This window comes from Anomaloglossus baeobatrachus, chromosome 2, assembly GCF_048569485.1.
Source record: "Anomaloglossus baeobatrachus isolate aAnoBae1 chromosome 2, aAnoBae1.hap1, whole genome shotgun sequence".
Classification (NCBI taxonomy): domain Eukaryota; kingdom Metazoa; phylum Chordata; class Amphibia; order Anura; family Aromobatidae; genus Anomaloglossus; species Anomaloglossus baeobatrachus.
This window is the reverse complement of record NC_134354.1, coordinates 325,220,131-325,240,012: the sequence shown is the minus strand read 5'-3', so window position 1 is coordinate 325,240,012 and position 19,882 is coordinate 325,220,131. Positions and strand designations below refer to the sequence as shown.

Genomic DNA, 19,882 nt, shown 5'->3' with positions numbered 1-19,882 from the left:
GACGTCAGCAAGGAGGTGGAGGAGTCATGTTTTGGGCTGGAATCATGCGGAGACATCTGGTAGACCCCTTTAGGGTTCCTGAAAGTGTGAAAATGACCTCTGCAAAGTGGAGTTTCTGACTGACAACTTTCTTCCATGGTACAAAAAGCAGAAACGTGCCTTCAGAAGCAAAATCATCTTCATGCATGACAATGCACCATCTCATGTACAAAGAATACCTCTGCGTCATTGGCTGCTATGGGCAAAAAAGGAGATAAACTCATGGTGTGTCCACCATCTTCCCCTGACCTCAACCCTATAGAGAACCTTTGGAGTATCATCAAGCAAAAGATGTATGAGGGTGGGAGGCAGTTCACATCAAAACAGCAGCTCTGGCAGGCTATTCTGACATCATGCAAAGAAATTAAAGTAGAAACTCTCCAAAAACTCACAAGTTCAATAGATGCAAGAATCGTGAAGGTGATATCAAAGAAGGGTTCCTATGTTAACATGTAACTTGGCCTGTTAGGATGTTTTGGATTTAAATAGCTTTTTTATTTCAGTGAATGTGACCTCCTAATGCTGCAAATACCACAAATGAGCATTTTCAGTTCTTTAAAACATAAAAATTTTTTAGAAGGTCTACTGTGCCTAATAATTTGGAACAGTGTATTTTGAGTTTTTTAATTTTGAAGCTTATGCTGTTATCATTGGGAGGTTTCTTCAATATAATTCGATGTATACTCTAACAGGTGATGACTTTTATTAGACTGGCTGTCATTTGCACTGACCATTTAGGAAAATCAGAGAAACATATCATTTGCATAATAATTTGGAACATGGTGTAATCTGGGACTGCTGATGATAGGCCTAGGAATCTCCTTACCTCCCAGTGTTCTCTTTTGATTAGCCGGGACTTAAGGAGATTCGAAGATCTCACATCAAGTAGTCACAGATTACTAACCTAGCCGATGGACTTAAAGGGGTTTTCCCAAGAAAAAAGTTAACCTTGATCATTAAGTTTTGGAATATTGAGTTTCACAACTGGATGGGTTTAAAAAAAAATGTTGCTGTGCTGAGATAATCATATATGTGCTCTTGCCATCTATATATATAATTGCCTTATTCTGTCTGTCTTGCTCCAAAATTACAGTGACAATTGTGTCGTTACAGTGACAACCAGCGGATTGACCCGCCCCCCGCACGGATTGGCCGCTCGGCCTGGCCCCGCCCCCTGCACGGATTGGCCGCTTGCCCCGGCCCCCCCCCCGCACGCATTCCCCGCTCGGCCAGGCCCCGCACCCTCACGCATTGGAAGCTCGCCCTGGCCCCGCCCCCCGCACGCATTCCCCGAACCCACACGGAGACGCCCGACTCCCAGGTGACTGCTGCAGCGGAAGCCCACACCGCAAGACAAAGTGGAGAAAAGCCACTAGCTTAACTCGCCTCCTGACACACGTGTTCCGGAGCCGGCGTAGGCTGGTATTTAAAGTACACATCAGGTAACTATAGAAACCGCTTTCCTTAGTTACCCGATGTGTAACATGGTTACTAGCTTACCCCGGCTCCCGGCATACGTCAGCACTGTCGCTTACCTTTTCTCCACTTTGTCGGATCCGACGCGCTCCCGTGCACTGTGTACACAACAGTTGCCGCGCGACAAGCTCCGATCACATGTTGTCATGTGACCAGGAAGTTGCGGCGCAGCCACTGTCCTGTACACAGTGTACGGCTGCCTTCAGACGTCCGTGTCACACATAGCACACATACATGTATATACACACACACGCAGCAGACACACATGGATACACAGACGCATACACACATAGCGCACATGCATGTACACACACACTCTGCTGTACACTCACCCAGCGATGCGGTCCCCGACACTGAAGTCCCCGCGCTGTTCCTGCTTCCAGCTCCTCAGGGCACTGAATATTCAGGGAGTATAATGAGCGGCGATAAAGAGCAGGAGGCAGCAGAGCCGGAGACAGCATCTCTGGAGAGAAGTAAATATAGAAAATATTTTTATTATAAAAAGACCCATATTTTCTCTGGTATGTTTTACACTGATGTTGCACGGATCACATCAGTGTGCGATCCGTGTGACATCTGTGCTACCGAAGATACCTGCGTGTGTGCGTGCGGGGTCATGAAAAGTCACACGGTCCGTGTGCAAACATGGACGTGTGAGGCACATCATAAAATAACATGGGTACGTGTGACATCCGTGTTACAAAACGCATGTCAAACGTACCTAAAACACGGACGTCTGAAACCAGCCTACGGCAGCGCGCAGGATCTGACAAAGTGGAGAAAAGCCGGATGTGTGAAACCACTAGCTTCCCCCGGCTCCCAGCACACGTGTGCCTGAGCCGGCGTAGGCTGGTAACCATGGTACACATCGGGTAACTAGAGAAACCGCTTTGCTTAGTTACCCAAAGTGTAACATGGTTACTAGCTTACCCCGGCTCTCGGCACACGTGTGCCGGAGCCGGCGTACGCTGTTAACCAGTGTACACATTAGGTAAGTATGGAAACCGCTTTGCATAGTTACCCGATGTGTACCATGATTACTAGCTTACCCCGACTCCCTGCCCATTCAGATCGTTGGTCTCCCACTGTCAAACACGTCGATGCGTGCTGCACAGCAGGAGACCAACGAGCAAAAAATGAACCATCATTATTCAAGACTTGCTGATTATATTATCATTCAATCTGCTAACCTACATACACATTCTAGACTACCTGATATGTTAGAATTGGGCCACCTTCTAGTTTATTGTATAATGGTTGTTTCTGACCATACAGGAACATGGTCTGATCATTAGCCTTTCTCCTGGGCTTGGGGGGGAAGTAAAAAAGTACACAAACATTACAGCAACGGATCACAAATAATTCTTTAAAAGGTAAAACATTTTTAAAAAAATAGGCAGGAAAATGTTTTACCTCACAAAAAGAATCAGCTATGATCCTGTGCTGAAATGATGCCATGCCGGAGAGAAGGCCTTGCTTTGATTTAAAGGAGTTGTCCACCTCTTATTTTTTATTTTAGAAAAGACCAATCCTCTCAGCTCCTTCATAGTATTTTCTGTGTCCTGACTCCTAAGCAACTTTGGAATAGCACAATGGTGACTAACACGTCACTACTGTGGACTGTGATTAGCTGCAGCGGTCATGCTAGTATATTGTTTTGTGCTTTTGGTAAAATGTATTATTCAGTGGAATGCGTAAACAGTTTTATATTCAGGTGGATGTGACATACAGCATCAGTTTAGCGCACAATGCCCTCTTATTGTGGATGTTACAGATGCCTAACCTTAATTGTTTAAAACTTAAAGGCATATTCTAAAAATCAACAGTTTTCCTGGGAGATGCCCTTTAAAGCTCCATATATGAAGACAATATTTCATTTTGGCAACAAAGAAAAATTGTATGCATTGGTCAGTCACATGGGAAAATCAATTCATAGGACTTAACCCCTTCACCATTTGGCGATTTTAGTTTTTTCCTCCCCTTTTTCCCAAGAGCCATAACTTTTTTATTTTTCCTTCAATATTGCCATATGATGGCTTGTTTTTTGTGGGACAAGTTGTATTTTTGAATGATACCATTCACGTTCCTATATTGCATTGGAAAATAAATCATAAGTGCGGTGAAATTGAAAAAAAAAAAAAAGTGCAACTGTACAATTGCTTTTTGTTTATTTACCATTTTCACTATATGGATTGCGCACTTGTCACCATTTTTCGGCACTTGTGGCTGTGCTAGGGCTCATTTTTAGTGTCTTGAGCTGATGTTTTTAAATATCCAATTTTTGGTAAGATGCGATTTTTTGATTGCCTGCTTTTGCATTTTAATGCAGTGTTGCAGCAACCAAATAAAAAGATTTTTTGTACTTGCCGTAAAATCTTTTTCTCTGAGCCTTCATTGGGGGACACAGGACACCATGGGTGTATGCTGTTAAAAAAAAAAAAAAAAAAAAAATAATATAGCTCCTTTCCAGTATTATACACCCACCAACCAGAGAAGCTGGTCAATTAGTGTGAAAGCTGTAGATCCAACAAAACATTTTTGAGAAAGGGCCGGTGCTGTGTCCCCCAATGAAGGCTTCAAGAAAGATTTTACAGTAAGTACTAAAAAAAAAAAAAAAATATCTTTACTCTATCGCTTCACTGGGGGACACATGAAACCATGGAACGTTATAAAACAGTCCCCAAGGGTGGGAAGAAAAGGACTAGAAACATAAGAACTAGAGAGGAGATTTCCAGGACGTAATCTGTTGCTGAAAAGCATAAAGAAAGAAATCCTTCAGCGTAGATCTGAGCTTCCAAGGGAAGGTAAGAAGATGAGTTTTTAGTAGGACCTGGAAGGGAGATTGCAGATAACTGAGGCCGCTAGCTGGCGATAGAGTTCTGACAGCAATGTTTGGGAAGACCCCAGACAAACAGAAAGAGAGCTGAAATGCTGGAGAAGGCATTGAAGAACATGAAAGATGGGACTCTTAAGGAGTTGTTTCAGAAAAATCGTAATCTGAAGGTGCCATTTGACCGGACCCAATATGTGAAGGGGATCAGGCAGAAAACAACTGCCCTCAACAGGTGAATGAAGAAGGTAAGGCAAATCATAACATTGAAGACACTAGAAATGGCAGGAAATGGATACCCACAAGAGAGACTCAAAAAGACCCAGATATCGAGCATGGAGCCTAAGGAAGACAAGCCTGTGTTAGGGAGCTCAGGCAGCCGAGCAACTTCTCTCATGATCACAGTGAGAAGCGAGGATGCAGATAAGAAAGGGGAAGCTTACCATGCAAATCCATGATCCTAAAACATAAGGCAAAGCTTGGGTCCCCTTGAGAAAACAAAGGGACAGAGGCGTACATAAAAATCATGGGACCCCATAGCAAAAGTCTGAAAGGGCGCCCCCCCCACCCCCAAATAAAAAAATGACAATAAAATACTAACATAATAAACAGCATTCACGTTACTGGGGTCCAGCATACACATTACTGGGGCAACATACATGTTACTAGGGGCTATACAAGTTACTGGGGGCAACATACATGTTACTAGGGGCCAGTGGGGGCATACAAGTTACTCGGGGCGTATATACACATTATGAATTAATCTTTATCCTAGCCAGGCTATACATCTACCAGTTTAGTAAGTAGACTATTACTGGCCCCAGCTCCATCTACAGAGGACCAGTCTAGGCAGTGCTGTGAGCCTGTACTCCTGTTTTGTGACTGTGTACGATGCGCCCATCTGGGTCTCTGCCAGGTGCCGCCGCCATGCTGAGCCGCCCGTACGTAGTACAACCACCAATGGCTACCACCCACCCGCCTTCAAAGCTCCTCTCTTTTGCTGTAAAGCTACATCAGCCAGAGGGACATGCAAGTTCAGCCAGAGAGAGGAGCAACAGATCAGGAGGAACTTCTAGGACACTGCAATGTACACGACGCGCCGGCGCCGAGTTGCAGATGCTGACAGCCTGACACTCAGCCTGGCTGGGAATCAAGGGCTGGCTGGCAAATTTTGGCCTGGGGGGGAGGAAGCATAAAGCAGTGGCCCCTGATAAGCGGCCTATACTTATTGGCTCTGATTCATTAAAGAGGTGGTCCAAAATCTCTGTCATAACCAAATCTTTTTTCTAATATACTTAAATTGAAAATTTTCTCTCCTTCCCTCACTACTCTGCTTTATATTTTTTACTATTTCCTCTCTGATGACACTTTGTTTGAAAATCTCCAATGCACCCTGGGATACGTGAACGCCATTAAGATGCAGAAACTGCGGTCAATCTGCAGCCTTTGTCCTCTCGCTGAAACAAAGCATCATCAGTGACCTCCATTTCAGGGGCCAGGCTATCCCCTGTTCTACTTAGCATGCACCAGCTGTCAATTCCAACAGATGCTTAGTAGAATCTTGCCACTATTCTTCTCAGTGCACAATGAACGTGCACTCCCTCACCAGCTCTGGTCAGAAGTGACGTCATTTACGGGGACGGTGCTGGTCTCTGCTTGCTCATTCTTTATTATTTATTTATATTCACCATTTGCACTGACAGTGCGGTCTGTTGCCAGATTGTCACTTGTAATCAGAGCTGGCAAGTGAGTGCGCTGCCATTGTGCACAGATAAGAATTCTGCACAGTTACAAGATTCTACTGAGTATTCATTGGAATTGACAGCCGGCGTATACTCAATTGAGCAGGGATGAGCACAGCCCCTGAAATGGACATCACTGATGACAATTCATTTCAGGGAGGGGGCAAAGGCTGCAACATGCCCAGAGTCTCTGCCCCCTGATGTGGTCAAGGTTGAGCATCCAAGCATGCACTGGGATTTTCAAATGAAGTGATAGCAAAGAGAAAATATAAAAAATAAAGCATTTAGAGTAGGGATGGAGGGATAGGGAATTTAAAAAAAGATTAAATTGCGAATTTAGATAGAGATTCAGGAGTAAAATAAATTTTCATTTCGCAATAGTCCACTGCACAACATCAAGTGAATTTTCCAACCTTTCCAGTGTCCTGTCTTATCCTTAAGACAGACCATTATCACTGTGGGAATCCATCTATCGGCTGACTATATAGCAGTATTACAGCGTTGTGCCATTGACTTTAAAAGAACAAAGCTGGAATACCTTCAAGAACCTCTTAGAAAAGTACAAACCAACGCAGCAGGGCCCGACACTCGCCTAGCAGCGCAGGGCACAACGCTCGCCTAGCACCACAGGGCCTGTAAACAGTGGAATTAGCTGCAGCCAACAAACCAAAGAACGCCAGAATAAACAGTACAAAAAAAAAAAATAAAAAAAAAAAAAAAGTCCTACCAAAGCGCCTCACAGTAGTTAGTGATATATTTACTGCCACCAGAAAAATAATTAAATAAAAATATCTAAATATCTACATTTCTTTTTAGTAATGGATCAACAAAATAGTCATACAATTACCAAATAACAGATACTATATTGTGTTACTGAACAACACCCACCATACCAAGACCAATAACACTACTATATATAATACTACTCATATGTATCTATCTATCTATCTATCTATCTATATAGTAATACATTTCAAAATAATGCCGCCACAACATGACCAAATATTACCATACAGAGTCTGAATATAACTACCATTCTGTTACTGAGCAATGTCCACTGCCCAAAGACCAGTGGGTTCACACCACAAATCTCCCAAAAATCTGCAATGTGTGAACTTGGCCTTAAGTAGCGGTTTCCTTGGACGTGCCCCTTACCACACGAAAAATAAATTTTCACATCTGTCTCCCCCATATAATGGTAACAATTATGACCCTCTTTATAGCCTAAGGAACTTTAGTAAAACTCTGCATAGTAGAGGGATAATACACACAGTGATGTCACAGCCCAGGGGTGATGTCACAGCCCAGGGGTGATGTCACAGCCCAGGGGTGATGCACACAGTGATGTCATAGTAGAGGGGAGTTTCTTTCTGTAGTGTTACAGACAGACATTTGTACATTATAAATACTCACCTACTCCTGTGCTGTGCCTGCTCTGGCCTTCCTGCTGCACTTCCTGTGGGTTCTACTGGCTGTATTTAGATCCTATCTTCTGCTTTTTCTGTTTGTTCTGTTCTCCACTTCTGTCTTCTTTGCGTTGCTCTCCATTTGCTCTGCTCATTCTCCAGCACTGTTTTCCCTTTCATCCTTTCTTTCTCCAGCACTGTATTGAACAAGCTCTGCCCCCTCTCCTGACTGGCTGTTCTCTTTCTGGCATCTCTTTCTGCTCTCTAATTGGAAGATGCTTCCTGGCCACTCCCTCCTCTTCAGCAGAGGCTGTGCAGTGTGGGCAAGTCTGCATCTCTGTGTTGTAGCCACCAGCCAGCCTGCAGCTATACAGTGCCAACCCCCAGCAGCCTTAATCAGCTACTTGGTGACGGCCCCGGGGGGCATGAAGCTGTGAATGATTTCAGTGAAAGTGCACACACTGCGGTAGCCTCCATCAGGGCTGGGACCCCCAGCTCACAGGCCTCTTAGCAGTGGCGTGGCCTGCCTCTACTGATGGTACACCACTGGACAGTGAGATTGAAAGCTACGAGAACAAATCTGAGAGTAAAGACCACTCTAGAAAAGTCTCACTTGAGTATAAAAAGAGCCTTAAGACCTGTGAGGTCAGAGTAAGGAGAGAAGGAGCCTTCCGTAGCCTATGTCGCTGACATGAACTGACTGAAATGCACGAGTTTCCCGCAGTTTCTGGAGGTAGGAGAACTGAGGTGTCTCCCAGATCGTGTTGATAGAAACGGCTGTGGGATACCTGGGGGATAACCCTGATATCCAAGCCTCAATCCCAGGATGCAAAAGAAAATACAACAATATGCATGCTTGAGTACTGTAGAGAAACAAATGTTACAATTTAGCCATGTTATCCAGAAGGAGTAATAAATGAAAAAACCCAAGAAGCTTCCCAAGGGGAGAATGTTTCCTATAACGTAGTGGGTGTAGAACAGGGAACGGTAGAGATGAGAACCCTCTTCAGCTCCAGACATGGCCAGGCCAAGTCAGTGAAATGAGAGAAGGAAACAGATCTATGAATGCAGAACTGTACACTGTGTGCAGAATTATTAGGCAAGTTGTATTTTAGAGGATTTTTTTTATTATTGATCAACAACTACGTTCTCAATCAACCCAAAAGACTCATAAATATCAAAGCTAAATATTTTTGGAAGTTGGAGTGGGCTTTTTTTAGATTTGGCTATCTTATGAGGATATTGTTTGTGCAGGTAACTATTACTGTGCAGAATTATTAAGCTACTTAATAAAAACCAAATATATTCCCATCTCACTTGTTTATTTTCACCAAGTAAACCAACATAACTGCACAAAATTTATAAACAAACATTTCTGACATGCAAAAACAAAACCCCAAAAAAATTTAGTGACCAATATAGCCACCTTTCTTTAGGACGACACTCAACAGCCTACTATCCATAGATTCTGTCAGTTGCTTGATCTGTTTATGATCAACATTGCGTGCAGCAGCCACCACAACCTCCCAGACACTGTTCCGAGAGGTGTACTGTTTCCCCTCCCTGTAGAACTTACATTTTATGAGGGACCACAGGTTCTCTATGGGGTTCAGATCAGGTGAACAAGGGGGCCATGTCATTATTTTTTCATCTTTTAGACCTTTACTGGCCAGCCACGCTGTGGAGTAGCTGGATGCATGTGATGGAGCATTGTCCTGCATGAAAATCATATTTTTCTTGAACAATACAGACTTCTTCCTGTACCACTGCTTGAAGAAGTTGTCTTCCAGAAACTGGCAGTAGGTCTGGGAGTTGAGCTTCACTCCATCCTCAACCCGAAAAGGTCCCACAAGTTCATCTTTGATGATACCAGCCCATACCAGTACCCCACCTCCATCTTGCTGGCGTCTGAGTCGGAGTGGAGCTCTCTGCCCTTTACTGATCCAGCCTCTGGCCCATCCATCTGGCCCACTAAGAGTCACTCTCATTTCATCAGTCCATAAAACCTTTGAAAAATCAGTCTTAAGATATTTCTTGGTCCAGTCTTGACGTTTTATCTTATGTTTCTTGTTCAAAGGTGGTCGTTTTTCAGCCTTCCTTACTTTGGCCATGTCCCTGAGTATGGCACACCTTGTGCTTTTTGATATTTCAGTAATGTTGCAGCTCTGAAATATGGACAAACTGGTGGCAAATGGCATCTTGGCAGTTTAACGCTTGATTTTCCTCAATTCATGGGCAGTTATTTTGCGCCTTTTTTGCCCAACACGCTTCTTGTGACCCTGTTGGCTATTTGCCATGAAACGCTTGATTGTCCAGGGATCACGCTTTAAAAGTTTGGCAATTTAAAGACTGCTGCATCCCTCTGCAAGACATCTCACAATTTTGGACTTTTCAGAGTCCGTCAAATCTCTCTTCTGACCCATTTTTCCAAAGGAAAAGAAGTTGCCTAATAATTAAGCACACCTTATATAGGGTGTTGATGTCATTATACCATACCACCTCCTCATTACAGAGATGCACATCACCTGATTTACTTAATTGGTAGTTGGCTCTCAAACCTATACAGTTTGGAGTAGGACAACATGTATAAAAATTATCATGTGATCAAAATACTCATTTGTCTAATAATTCTGCACACAGTGTTTATTGTGATAGGGTCCCCAGTACAACGGTTCGGCACGAAGATCCAGTGACACGGTCAGCAGCAGTATGGAGAGAAAAAACAGATTGACTAATTTGACAGTGTCATCTGGTCCTTGAGGACTAAACTTATAGAAAGGGTACCAGGAGTATAACTGCCACGGAAGGCTGGACAGGCGGAGATGGAAACAGAGGCTTGTCGTGACGACCAGTGGGGATGGACTGGGCCCAAGGGCTGAGCCTGTATACCGCACGGGCCGGTGGAGTAGCGAGTCCGCATAGTAGAATGGACAATCCAGATAACACCACCTGGAAAACTGAAAAGGGTACAGATCCTTGTAGAAGCCTGTCCAGACTTATGATAATCCTTGTAGTAGGATATGGTCGACTCTACTAACGATTGGGAAAAGATAGTTTATGCCTTGTGTGTTGCCTGCGAAGGTCAGGATGTAATCCAACGTCTGTAAATTAGAAAATGTAAGTACCATCCTGCAAACCAGAGCTGAAGCAATGGTATTGCTTGAGGCAGCTCGGACCACTGCGCTAGGAGGTCTGAATCACTGAATAGTGAACAAATCTCTAAGAGGCCAGAGGCCATGGTCAACTATGTAGGTCGCGGAAGAAGTTGGGGTGACTCAACCACCCCCACGACTCGCAACATAAGACGCAGGAGGAGGTGGTACTGACTGAATAATGGACAGAGTACCTGGAAGTGTACTGTGAACCACTGTGAAGGCAAAGGCAGGTAGCGGAGCCAACTGACAGATTCTTTAGACTGCTATCGTGAGATCGACCTCATGGTTCATGGTGTGACCTAAATAGTGGATAGAACAATAGAAACACTCTTACGGTAGCCATGTGGCTCCTGAGACGTAAAGGAACGAACTTACTGGTTAGTGGTCATTGCACTTAACCCATTGTTACCTTAGGCATGTGATTCAAGGCAGATGTTGGGTCTGACTCACTGGATAGTGGTCAGAGCAATAGGCCAGCTGCAGCAATCCACCAAGGAGTTTGTGGTGGATGGTGCCTTTGCAACACTCGAAGGTGGACGGAGTGCCATAAGTGACAGGTAGTGATCTGACTCACTGGAAGGTGCACAGAGCACTTAAGCCTGCTGCTGGGTCATGGCGAGAACTAGAATACGTGAAAGAAAAACAAATCCCTTTAAAATATTCTTTATTATCTAAATTTTAAAAATTACCCAGGTGATTCACCCGCACATACAATAATAAACACAGGGAAGTATATATCCGGGATAATAAATACCAATATTGTAGTGTGAAAAGCGGGCTTAAGAGCCATATATTGCACTATATTTATCGGATATACTGATTTGTAACAAAATATAAAAAGAGCTAGTTAATGTGGTGAAAACAGGGATTGTAGCATATCTTGTTCAAGCATAGCCCTCCTCTAGATGTTGTTGAGAGTAGAATAAGACCAACCAATTGTTTGTTTTGGTAATTATATATTGATCCTCAAAAATAGCATTGGTAGCACTTTTTGTCCTTATATGGTAGGGTAATTATAGGGGAAGTGAGGGATAGCCATCGAGGAACGGGGGCGCCCAGCTACGTTAAGGCGTCATACCCTCAGTTGATAGGTAGGGGTCAGTTGGAGTTATTTAACAGGGCAATAATGTCTGGAGACCCTACTGACCTCTACCTTAACTGTATATATTTGGTACGGATTGGTATCTATTATCCCGGATATATACTTCCCTGTGTTTATTATTGTATGTGCGGGTGAATCACCTGGGTAATTTTTAAAATTTAGATAATAAAGAATATTTTAAAGGGATTTGTTTTTCTTTCACGTATTATAATTTTTGACTAGTCCGGTACAATTGGAAGTTATTAGCTGTTGATTACATGGCGGGCTTTCTTTCGGGATTCTTGGATGGAAACAGTTGGCTGGAGGATGCTGAGGAGGTCTTTTCGGTAGACGGTGTACCCTCGATAGATCAAGGGGTATTATCACTTAAGACTATTTTTAAGGATTTACAAGATGAATACTTTGAGAACTTACGGTCTTGGTGGGAAGTCAAGACCATTGAGAACTACATTAAAAACAACATTGTGCCCAGAGGTCTGCGTCTTCTGTCAGACGTATGACCATTGTATTAGAAAAAAAAAAAGAAAAATCTGTCTGACTCTACTTTGAGATTGGATAACCTTAGAAAAAAGGCCCTAGAACATAAATCTGAAACAGATTTTGCTAGGAAAGAAGCCACTCTTCAAAACAACGTAGAAAAACACCAGATTACCCTCACAAGGAGGGAACAGAAACAGTTTGCAAGGGATCTTGGTGATTTTAAAGACAAGAGGGCTTATAATTTCAATTCAAACTATACTGCACTGGCATATACAGACGTATCCTCATCAGATCAGGAAGCCTCAGATTCAGAAAAATCGGAATCTAGAGGTAAGAATAGAGGAAGGGGAAGAGGTAACGGTGGTAGACAAAACAATAAGGGAAGATGGATGAATTGGTGGGGAAATCGCCAACATATCCAAAATATGGGGGGCCAAACAAGATCAGGATCAACAATACCCAATGCCCCAGTACCAGCAGCTTCTGGTCCATCCGCCTCATCCTCCTTTTTTAGAGAAGGATGTTCCCAATCGATATGGCCTGAGAAATCGAAACACATAAATAATAACCAAATGACAGGACGGATTATCAATCTCTCTTCTTGTTCCCTTACTTCAGATATGAGGTCATTACTGCATAGGGGTTTGTCCTTTGTACCACGGATTGGTTTCGATAAATTTGAATGGACAAAGGACATTCATCTTTTTGGCCGGAAACTAAAGTGGCACAAATTTTTCAAAAATAATGATCGCGAGAAATGTGCAGAATTGGGTATTGATCTGGAGGATTTGGGGGCAGTTAATACGTTGACAGAACTATTGGAGGAGGGAGAATCTGTTAGAGGTCTTGGCCCATTTACTGCATTAAAGAAGAAAAGTCATAGGCAACCACCAATTAGTGAACTTAATAGTACAGATATCTTCGTAAAAGTTGTTGAAGAAGAATTAAGTAAGGTCCATCACAACAAAGGTCCTGATAATTTGACTGAAGGGGAGAGGTTGGCTCTACGAATTTTGAAAGAACAAAATATCATTAAGTTCTCAGATAAAAGGTGGGAATCTGGTACTCATGGACCATGAACCGTACAGAGAAATGTGTCTAACCATACTCCGAGACGAAAGACACTTATAATATTCTGGAGACTGATCCAACAAATCATTTTCAAGAAAGATTATTGGAGAAATTGGATGAGGTTTAATATCAAAAAATGAGTTTGAGTTCATGGTGCCATTGAGTCCCATGATTCCCACCTTTTATACAATTCCAAAAATTCACAAGGGCTTGGACCCCCTCAGAGGTAGACCAATTGTGTCAGGGATGAGTTCAGTGACCCAGAATGCCAGCGTGTACTTAGACAATATTCTGAGACCATTTGTTTCAGCACTCCCTTCTTTCATAAGAGACATCTGATTTACTTATGAAAATTCAAGACATCTCTGTAGAAGGCGAATTTTATCTAGCCTCAATAGATGTAGAGTCCTTGTACAGCTCTATCCCACATGAGAGGGGGTTAGAGGCTGTAAATAATTTTCTTCGATCGAGAGCAACCTTTCTATGGGACCATAACAATTTTGTTTTGGACCTGCTTGATTTTGTATTAACACAACTATTTTTTGTTTGACAGTAAGTACTTCCACCAGCTCAGGGGCACCGCAATGGGGAGCTCATGTGCTCCCCCTTACACTAATTTGTTCCTGGGTTGGTGGGAGGAAACTGTCCTTTTTAACATTGATACACCATGGTGGGTTCCCCTCATTTTGTATTGGGGAAGATATATTGATGACGTTCTAGTCATCTGGGTGGGTACCCAACAAGAATTCCATGATTTTATGTGATGTATCAATGTTAACAATATCAATCTTAAGTTCACACATGAAATTCATAGGTCGCATCAATCATTTTTATATGTTGAAATTTATGCTTAGAGTAATGGAACATTGTCAACCAAGACTTACAGGAAGCCAACCTCCACAAATAGTTTACTTCATTGGGATAGCTTTCATCCTACTCCCCTAAAAAAAGGTATACCTAAAAGGTCAATATCTTAGAATAAGGAGGAATTGCTCAAATGATCATGATTTTTTTGAGCAATCAAGGGACCTTAGGAAACATTTTAGGGAAAGAGGCTATCCTCACCAAGTATTTCGTGGGGCATTTCAACATGCTTTAAGCCATGAACGTAGCTCTCTATTACAGACAAATAATAGACAGAAGACAGATGGGGACCCAATAAGAATTATAGGTACATATGACGACCAATCAGAAAGAGTATTCTAAATCCTACGCAGACATTGGGAATTCTGAGAGCAGACCCCGACCTCTTGGATGTTTTACCTGCCTGCCCTATGGTCACTTTTAGAAAAGGGGGCTCAATTAGGGATCAGTTAGTGCACAGCCACTACAGTCGACCTATACCTGCTGGCACTTGGCTAGATAGAAGACCTTTGAGTACATTCCGATGTGGTGGCTGTAAATATTGTGACTGGATTGTACAATGTAAATCAGTCATTAGTGCGAGCACTGGCCGTAAATATTACCTAAGAGACTTCGCAATTTGTAAAAGTGAAGGCTTGGTTTATCTAGCAACATGTGATTGCCCTCGTGATTATGTAGGGAAGACTAGGAGGGAATTAAGAAGACGAATAGGGGAACATGTCGGTGACATCAGACACAAAAGAGACACCCCTATAGCAAGACACGTGTGGGATTTTCATCAAGGTAATACGAAATCAGTCCGATTCCGTGTCCTTGAAACGATAAGACCCAAGAGGAGGTGACTGGGATAACAGGATTCTGTGAAAGGAATGCCAGTGGATCTTTTGGTTGAGAACTCAGTTTCCGAGTGGCCTTAATGAAAAATTGAATTATACACCGTTTATTTGAGGGGATTTCACTTTTATAGCTCCATTCAGAGTGTTTGGCATCTAATTTCCAGTTAGAATTGCTATTTATGTTACCCCGTAAATGGGGGTTTAAATTACTCCATGCAAATAGTATGGAGCAAAATTGTATCACAAATTACAGGTGATCAGATTTAGGTATTTCTATGTCATTGTTTAACCAGTGGAGATTCTGCTGAATTTTCCATGGATACTATATAGACCATTCTTATCTAGATGGATCTATATTTAGCAACAATAAAGCCATAATTGATGGGAGGTGTAGAGTTAATAATTGGTTTACATGTTCAAACAAAATCAGTAAACAAAATAAATAATATAATGGGAAAAGTGGACAGATTATCCATCAAAAAGGCTATAATGATTGGTTGACTAAAATGTTTTTCAAGAGCAGGTGTAATAATAAGAACGAATCAGTGAGATCAAGAACAGTGTTACAATGGCACCCCATTATACAAGTTTTGATTAATGATAATGAGAGAGGGGAACTATGGGGCTAATGCTATTTTAGATCTGTTATGTGATAATATGGAGGACTGAATAATAATATAGGTTGCCATGACGGCGGTTCATATACATAATACTTCCATGTGCTGCTGCCCATGCGCAGTAGCGCGGTTTAGTGTTTCAACTGGAAGTTGGATTTGGTTGTCATGGTGATCGTCATTTGTATGCGTGAAGCAGTTGCTTTACTTACGCTAAGCTTCCTGTGGCAGCTGCCAATGCGCGGCAGCACGACATGATATTGTAACAGGAAGTTTGGTTTGGTAACCATGACGCCGTATCCGGGTATGCGCAGTCAAGCACTGACATGCTCTAGCATTGGAATTCACTGGGACATGCGCCGTGGATCCTAGGAGACTGAAGCCTGCTCTGTATCTGGATGCTTGGTATCCTGTTATTGGATGATATGATCTATTTAAATTGGCACTTTAATGGCGGAAGCCACTACCATAGAAGACATCTATCACTTCTGAATGGTTGTCATTCCCTATTCTCCCTGGGCCTCCTGATGAACCGAAAAAGAGGGCGGAGAAACGCGTCGAGGCTGTGCAGATGCACTCTAACAAGGGAAGTGATGAATTTATTTTCTAAAATAATCATGACATTTGTTTATCATAACGAGGATAGTAAACTGGGATTGTTCCAGGGTACCATGTCTACTTAATGCAGGTTTTTGTTTTGTATGGTCTGGATTTATGCTTGCATCCCTGGTGTGGTGGATCATTTTCAAATCGATATAGATAAGAGCCATATATTGCACTATATTGATCGGATATACTGATTTGTAACAAAATATAAAAAGAGCTGGTTAATGTGGTGAAAACAGGGATTGTAGCATATCTTGTTCAAGCATAGCCCTCCTCTAGATGTTGTTGAGGGTAGAATAAGACAAACCAATTGTTTGTTTTGGTAATTATATATTGATCCTCAAAAACAGCATGGGTAGCACTTTTTGTCCTTATATGGTAGGGTAATTGTAGGGGAAGTGAGGGATAGCCGTCGAGGAACGGGGGCGCCCAGCTACGTTAAGGCGTCATACCCTCCGTTGATAGGTAGGGGTCAGTTGGAGTTATTTAACAGGGCAATAATATCTATAATATGAGACCCTACTGACCTCTACCTTAACTGTATATATTATTTGGTACGGATTGGTATCTATTATCCCGGATATATACTTCCCTGTGTTTATTATTGTATGTGCGGGTGAATCACCTGGATAATTTTTAAAATTTAGATAATAAAGAATATTTTAAAGGGATTTGTTTTTCTTTCACGTATTATAATTTTTGACTATCCCGGTACAATTGGAAGTTGTTAGCTGTGGGTCATGGCGAGAACCCTAAGCCTGCTGCTATATCCTATTTTGTGTGTTGGAACAATGTTTTACCCTGTACTCAAAGAAGTGGACTGAGCATTAGTCCCGCTGCTATATCAGGCAGGTGTATCACAATAGGATGACACACGAGATGGTAGACAGTGTGGTACAAGGTAGTGTTTCTGACTCACTGGAAAGTAGAGTAGAACACAAGGTGCGCTGTAGAGTTTGGCATATGGTAGGTGGGAGATAGTGGCTTTAACTCACTGAAAATGAGAGCACTGTAGTGTCACTTATATACATAATATATGATAGAAGATAACTGCAAAGATTGGTGGAAACGAATCTGACCGCAGACCCATGTCCGCCTCCTACAAACACTAAGCTAAAAATTAACCTGCTTGTCTCTGGTCGGTGGATGTATAATACTGAGAAGGAGCTTTTTTTTTTTTGCATAGGGTTAGCCTCCTAGTGGCAAGAGCATACACCCATAGCTTCCTGTGTCCCCCAAAGAAGCGATAGAGAAAACTTAATGCTCTGCCAGCATTCACTGAAAGTATGTTTCAGTGTTGTTCAGTGTTGTTTCTTGTGCTGTCATGACAACCTGCATTAAAGGGACAGATGCAACCTTGGATGTATATGTAGGTCCAAGGGCGTAAAGGGGTTTTCCCCACAAAGTTCTTTAGAATCAATAGATCTTGGAATAATATTAATTTATAGAATTGAACGTTTTTAAAAAAATGTATCTGTGCTGAGATAAATCATATATATGTGCCCCTGTTATGTGCTATGTAATGGCAGCGTCTGACCGTACAGGGGCATGGTCTGATCATACACAGCTCCTGGGCAGGGGAGGATGCAAAATAGTATAACGACACTACAGATCAAAGATATACAGTACATGGCCATCTATTTCTCATAAAAAAAGAAGTATATATATATTTTTGACTTGCCACATGTAACCTGAACCAGCTATTCCAGGACTTACATCTTCAGATTGGGATTGCTCCTCATCGTCTGTCTCTTGCCTAGGAATGTCTGACTCAAGCACATTAGATCCAATGCAGCACTCTTCGCTGATCTCATGTCCATTTGCAGTGTACACACCCTCTTCCTTTTCTAAGATTTCAGTGCAAGCATAAACATAAGGGACACTGCTATAACGTCGACCTGAACGATGAAACTGTAGACCCAGTTGAGTTATAAGTTTGGGTGGCAAGCGGCATGATCGTATTAGCTGCATGAATACACCCAAGGGGGTGCCAACATTTCCTTGGGGCATGAGAGCTGGAGGATTAAGCTCTGACATTCTGAGCAACTCTGCTGATGTTACACGCTTTTCTCCATCGTCTGAACATCGGGCTCCCAGCAATTCACGTCGAGTCTCGTAGGGGAAGAGCGCAGGGTCTGAGGAAGAAAAAGCACACACACATTGTAACATGTTATAGACCAAAGCACAAAAATCCATGTTTTCCCCATAAACCTTTACCCAACTATAAGAAGCGTAAAATCAATGTCTCATAAGGACCTGCTTTGATGAAGCACTGGCAATACAGAGAATACAAGGTTTGAATTTGATAGAAAAGTTTCATATTAAGAAATTTGATTAAGTCAATGGTGGATAAATATCAATCTCTTTATCTGCTTTCATTGTCATCTGTGGCCAATACAAGTCCAATAAATTATACTAAAGCAGACAGGGGCAAAGGGTGTCTGCAGTCCTTATCCGGCCCACTGGCTGTACCAGGACGGTTCGCAAACCTAGACAGCCAAAGAACTAAGAACAGTGGCCCGTAGGCTGCACCATGTCCTCACCTGCCCACATCCTGATATCACCACTAAATGCATCCTCAGGATGCAGATAGCAAGGAATATATTTGTAGAAGACTGAACAGACGGCTTCCTCTTCCATCAATCAGTGTGTGCGACAGATAGCAGATGTCATGACGTTACATCACCTCGACTGCTGTGTGGAGAGTCAGGGCACCAGGGACCCGGAGCAGAGAGGTGGAAAAAGGGGAGCAGGGTAAGTGTTTTTATATTAATTTTGTGTGTATCTGTGAATGGGATGTGCCCCTGTATATAGGGTGCCATGTAGGGGCTAACACTGTATATAGAGAGGCAATGAGGGGACTCATACTGTATATAGGGAGCTATGTGAAGACTCAATATAGATAAGGGGCTATGTGAGGGCTCATTTTGTGTATAGGGGGCTATATGAAGACTCATACTGTGTATGGGGGACTATGAGAGCTCATACTGTGTATAGGGGGCTGTGAGGGTTTAGCCTACCTCTATACAGTATATCTGAAGGCTCATACGGTATATAGAGGCTATGGCGGGAGGGTCACTATATATAGAAGGCTCACACTATATAGGGGCTATGTGGGGGCTCACACTCTATATAAGGGCCCCAGAATGTAGGATGATTATGTGGCGTCTCATACTATATGTAGGGGTACTGTGTGAGGGCTCATACTGTATGTAGCACGCGATGTGGGTGCTCATACTGTATATAGTCCCTGCAGGAGTAAAATTTCTGGCATAGCGAACACCACCACTCGTCATGAGTTTGCCATGCCCCTCAACCAAATCAAGATTTGTCCATTTTGTCACAGTTGGGGAAAAAAAAAACAAAAAAAAAAAAACAAGGGTAAAACGCCAAAAATTGTAAGCTTTTGTACTGTGAAAAAAACAAATAATTGCTTTTTTCACAGAAAATCATCTAAAACTAATAGATAAGACAGCAAATTAGGGAGAAGTAATTATTATTGAGGACCACAAGTACCCTGATATAAATTGTCATACCTATACCCACACTCCCCTCCCACTCCCTCCAACTACACTCCCCCACCCACAAACTACTTTCCACCCCCTACCGCCCACACCCCCTTTGCCACCCACAAACAAACCCTCTCCTGCCCCCCCCCGAC

At 42.6% G+C, this 19,882-nt stretch overlaps 1 protein-coding gene across 1 annotated transcript in view; it reads right to left on the bottom strand.

Moving 5' to 3' along the window:
- Positions 1-19,882, bottom strand: part of GPATCH3 (G-patch domain containing 3) — a 147,599-nt gene that overhangs the window by 28,153 nt on the left and 99,564 nt on the right. The window contains exon 2 of the mRNA XM_075335905.1: positions 17,938-18,356. Coding sequence (XP_075192020.1) covers positions 17,938-18,356 — 419 coding nt within the window. The remainder of the gene's footprint in view (positions 1-17,937; positions 18,357-19,882) is intronic.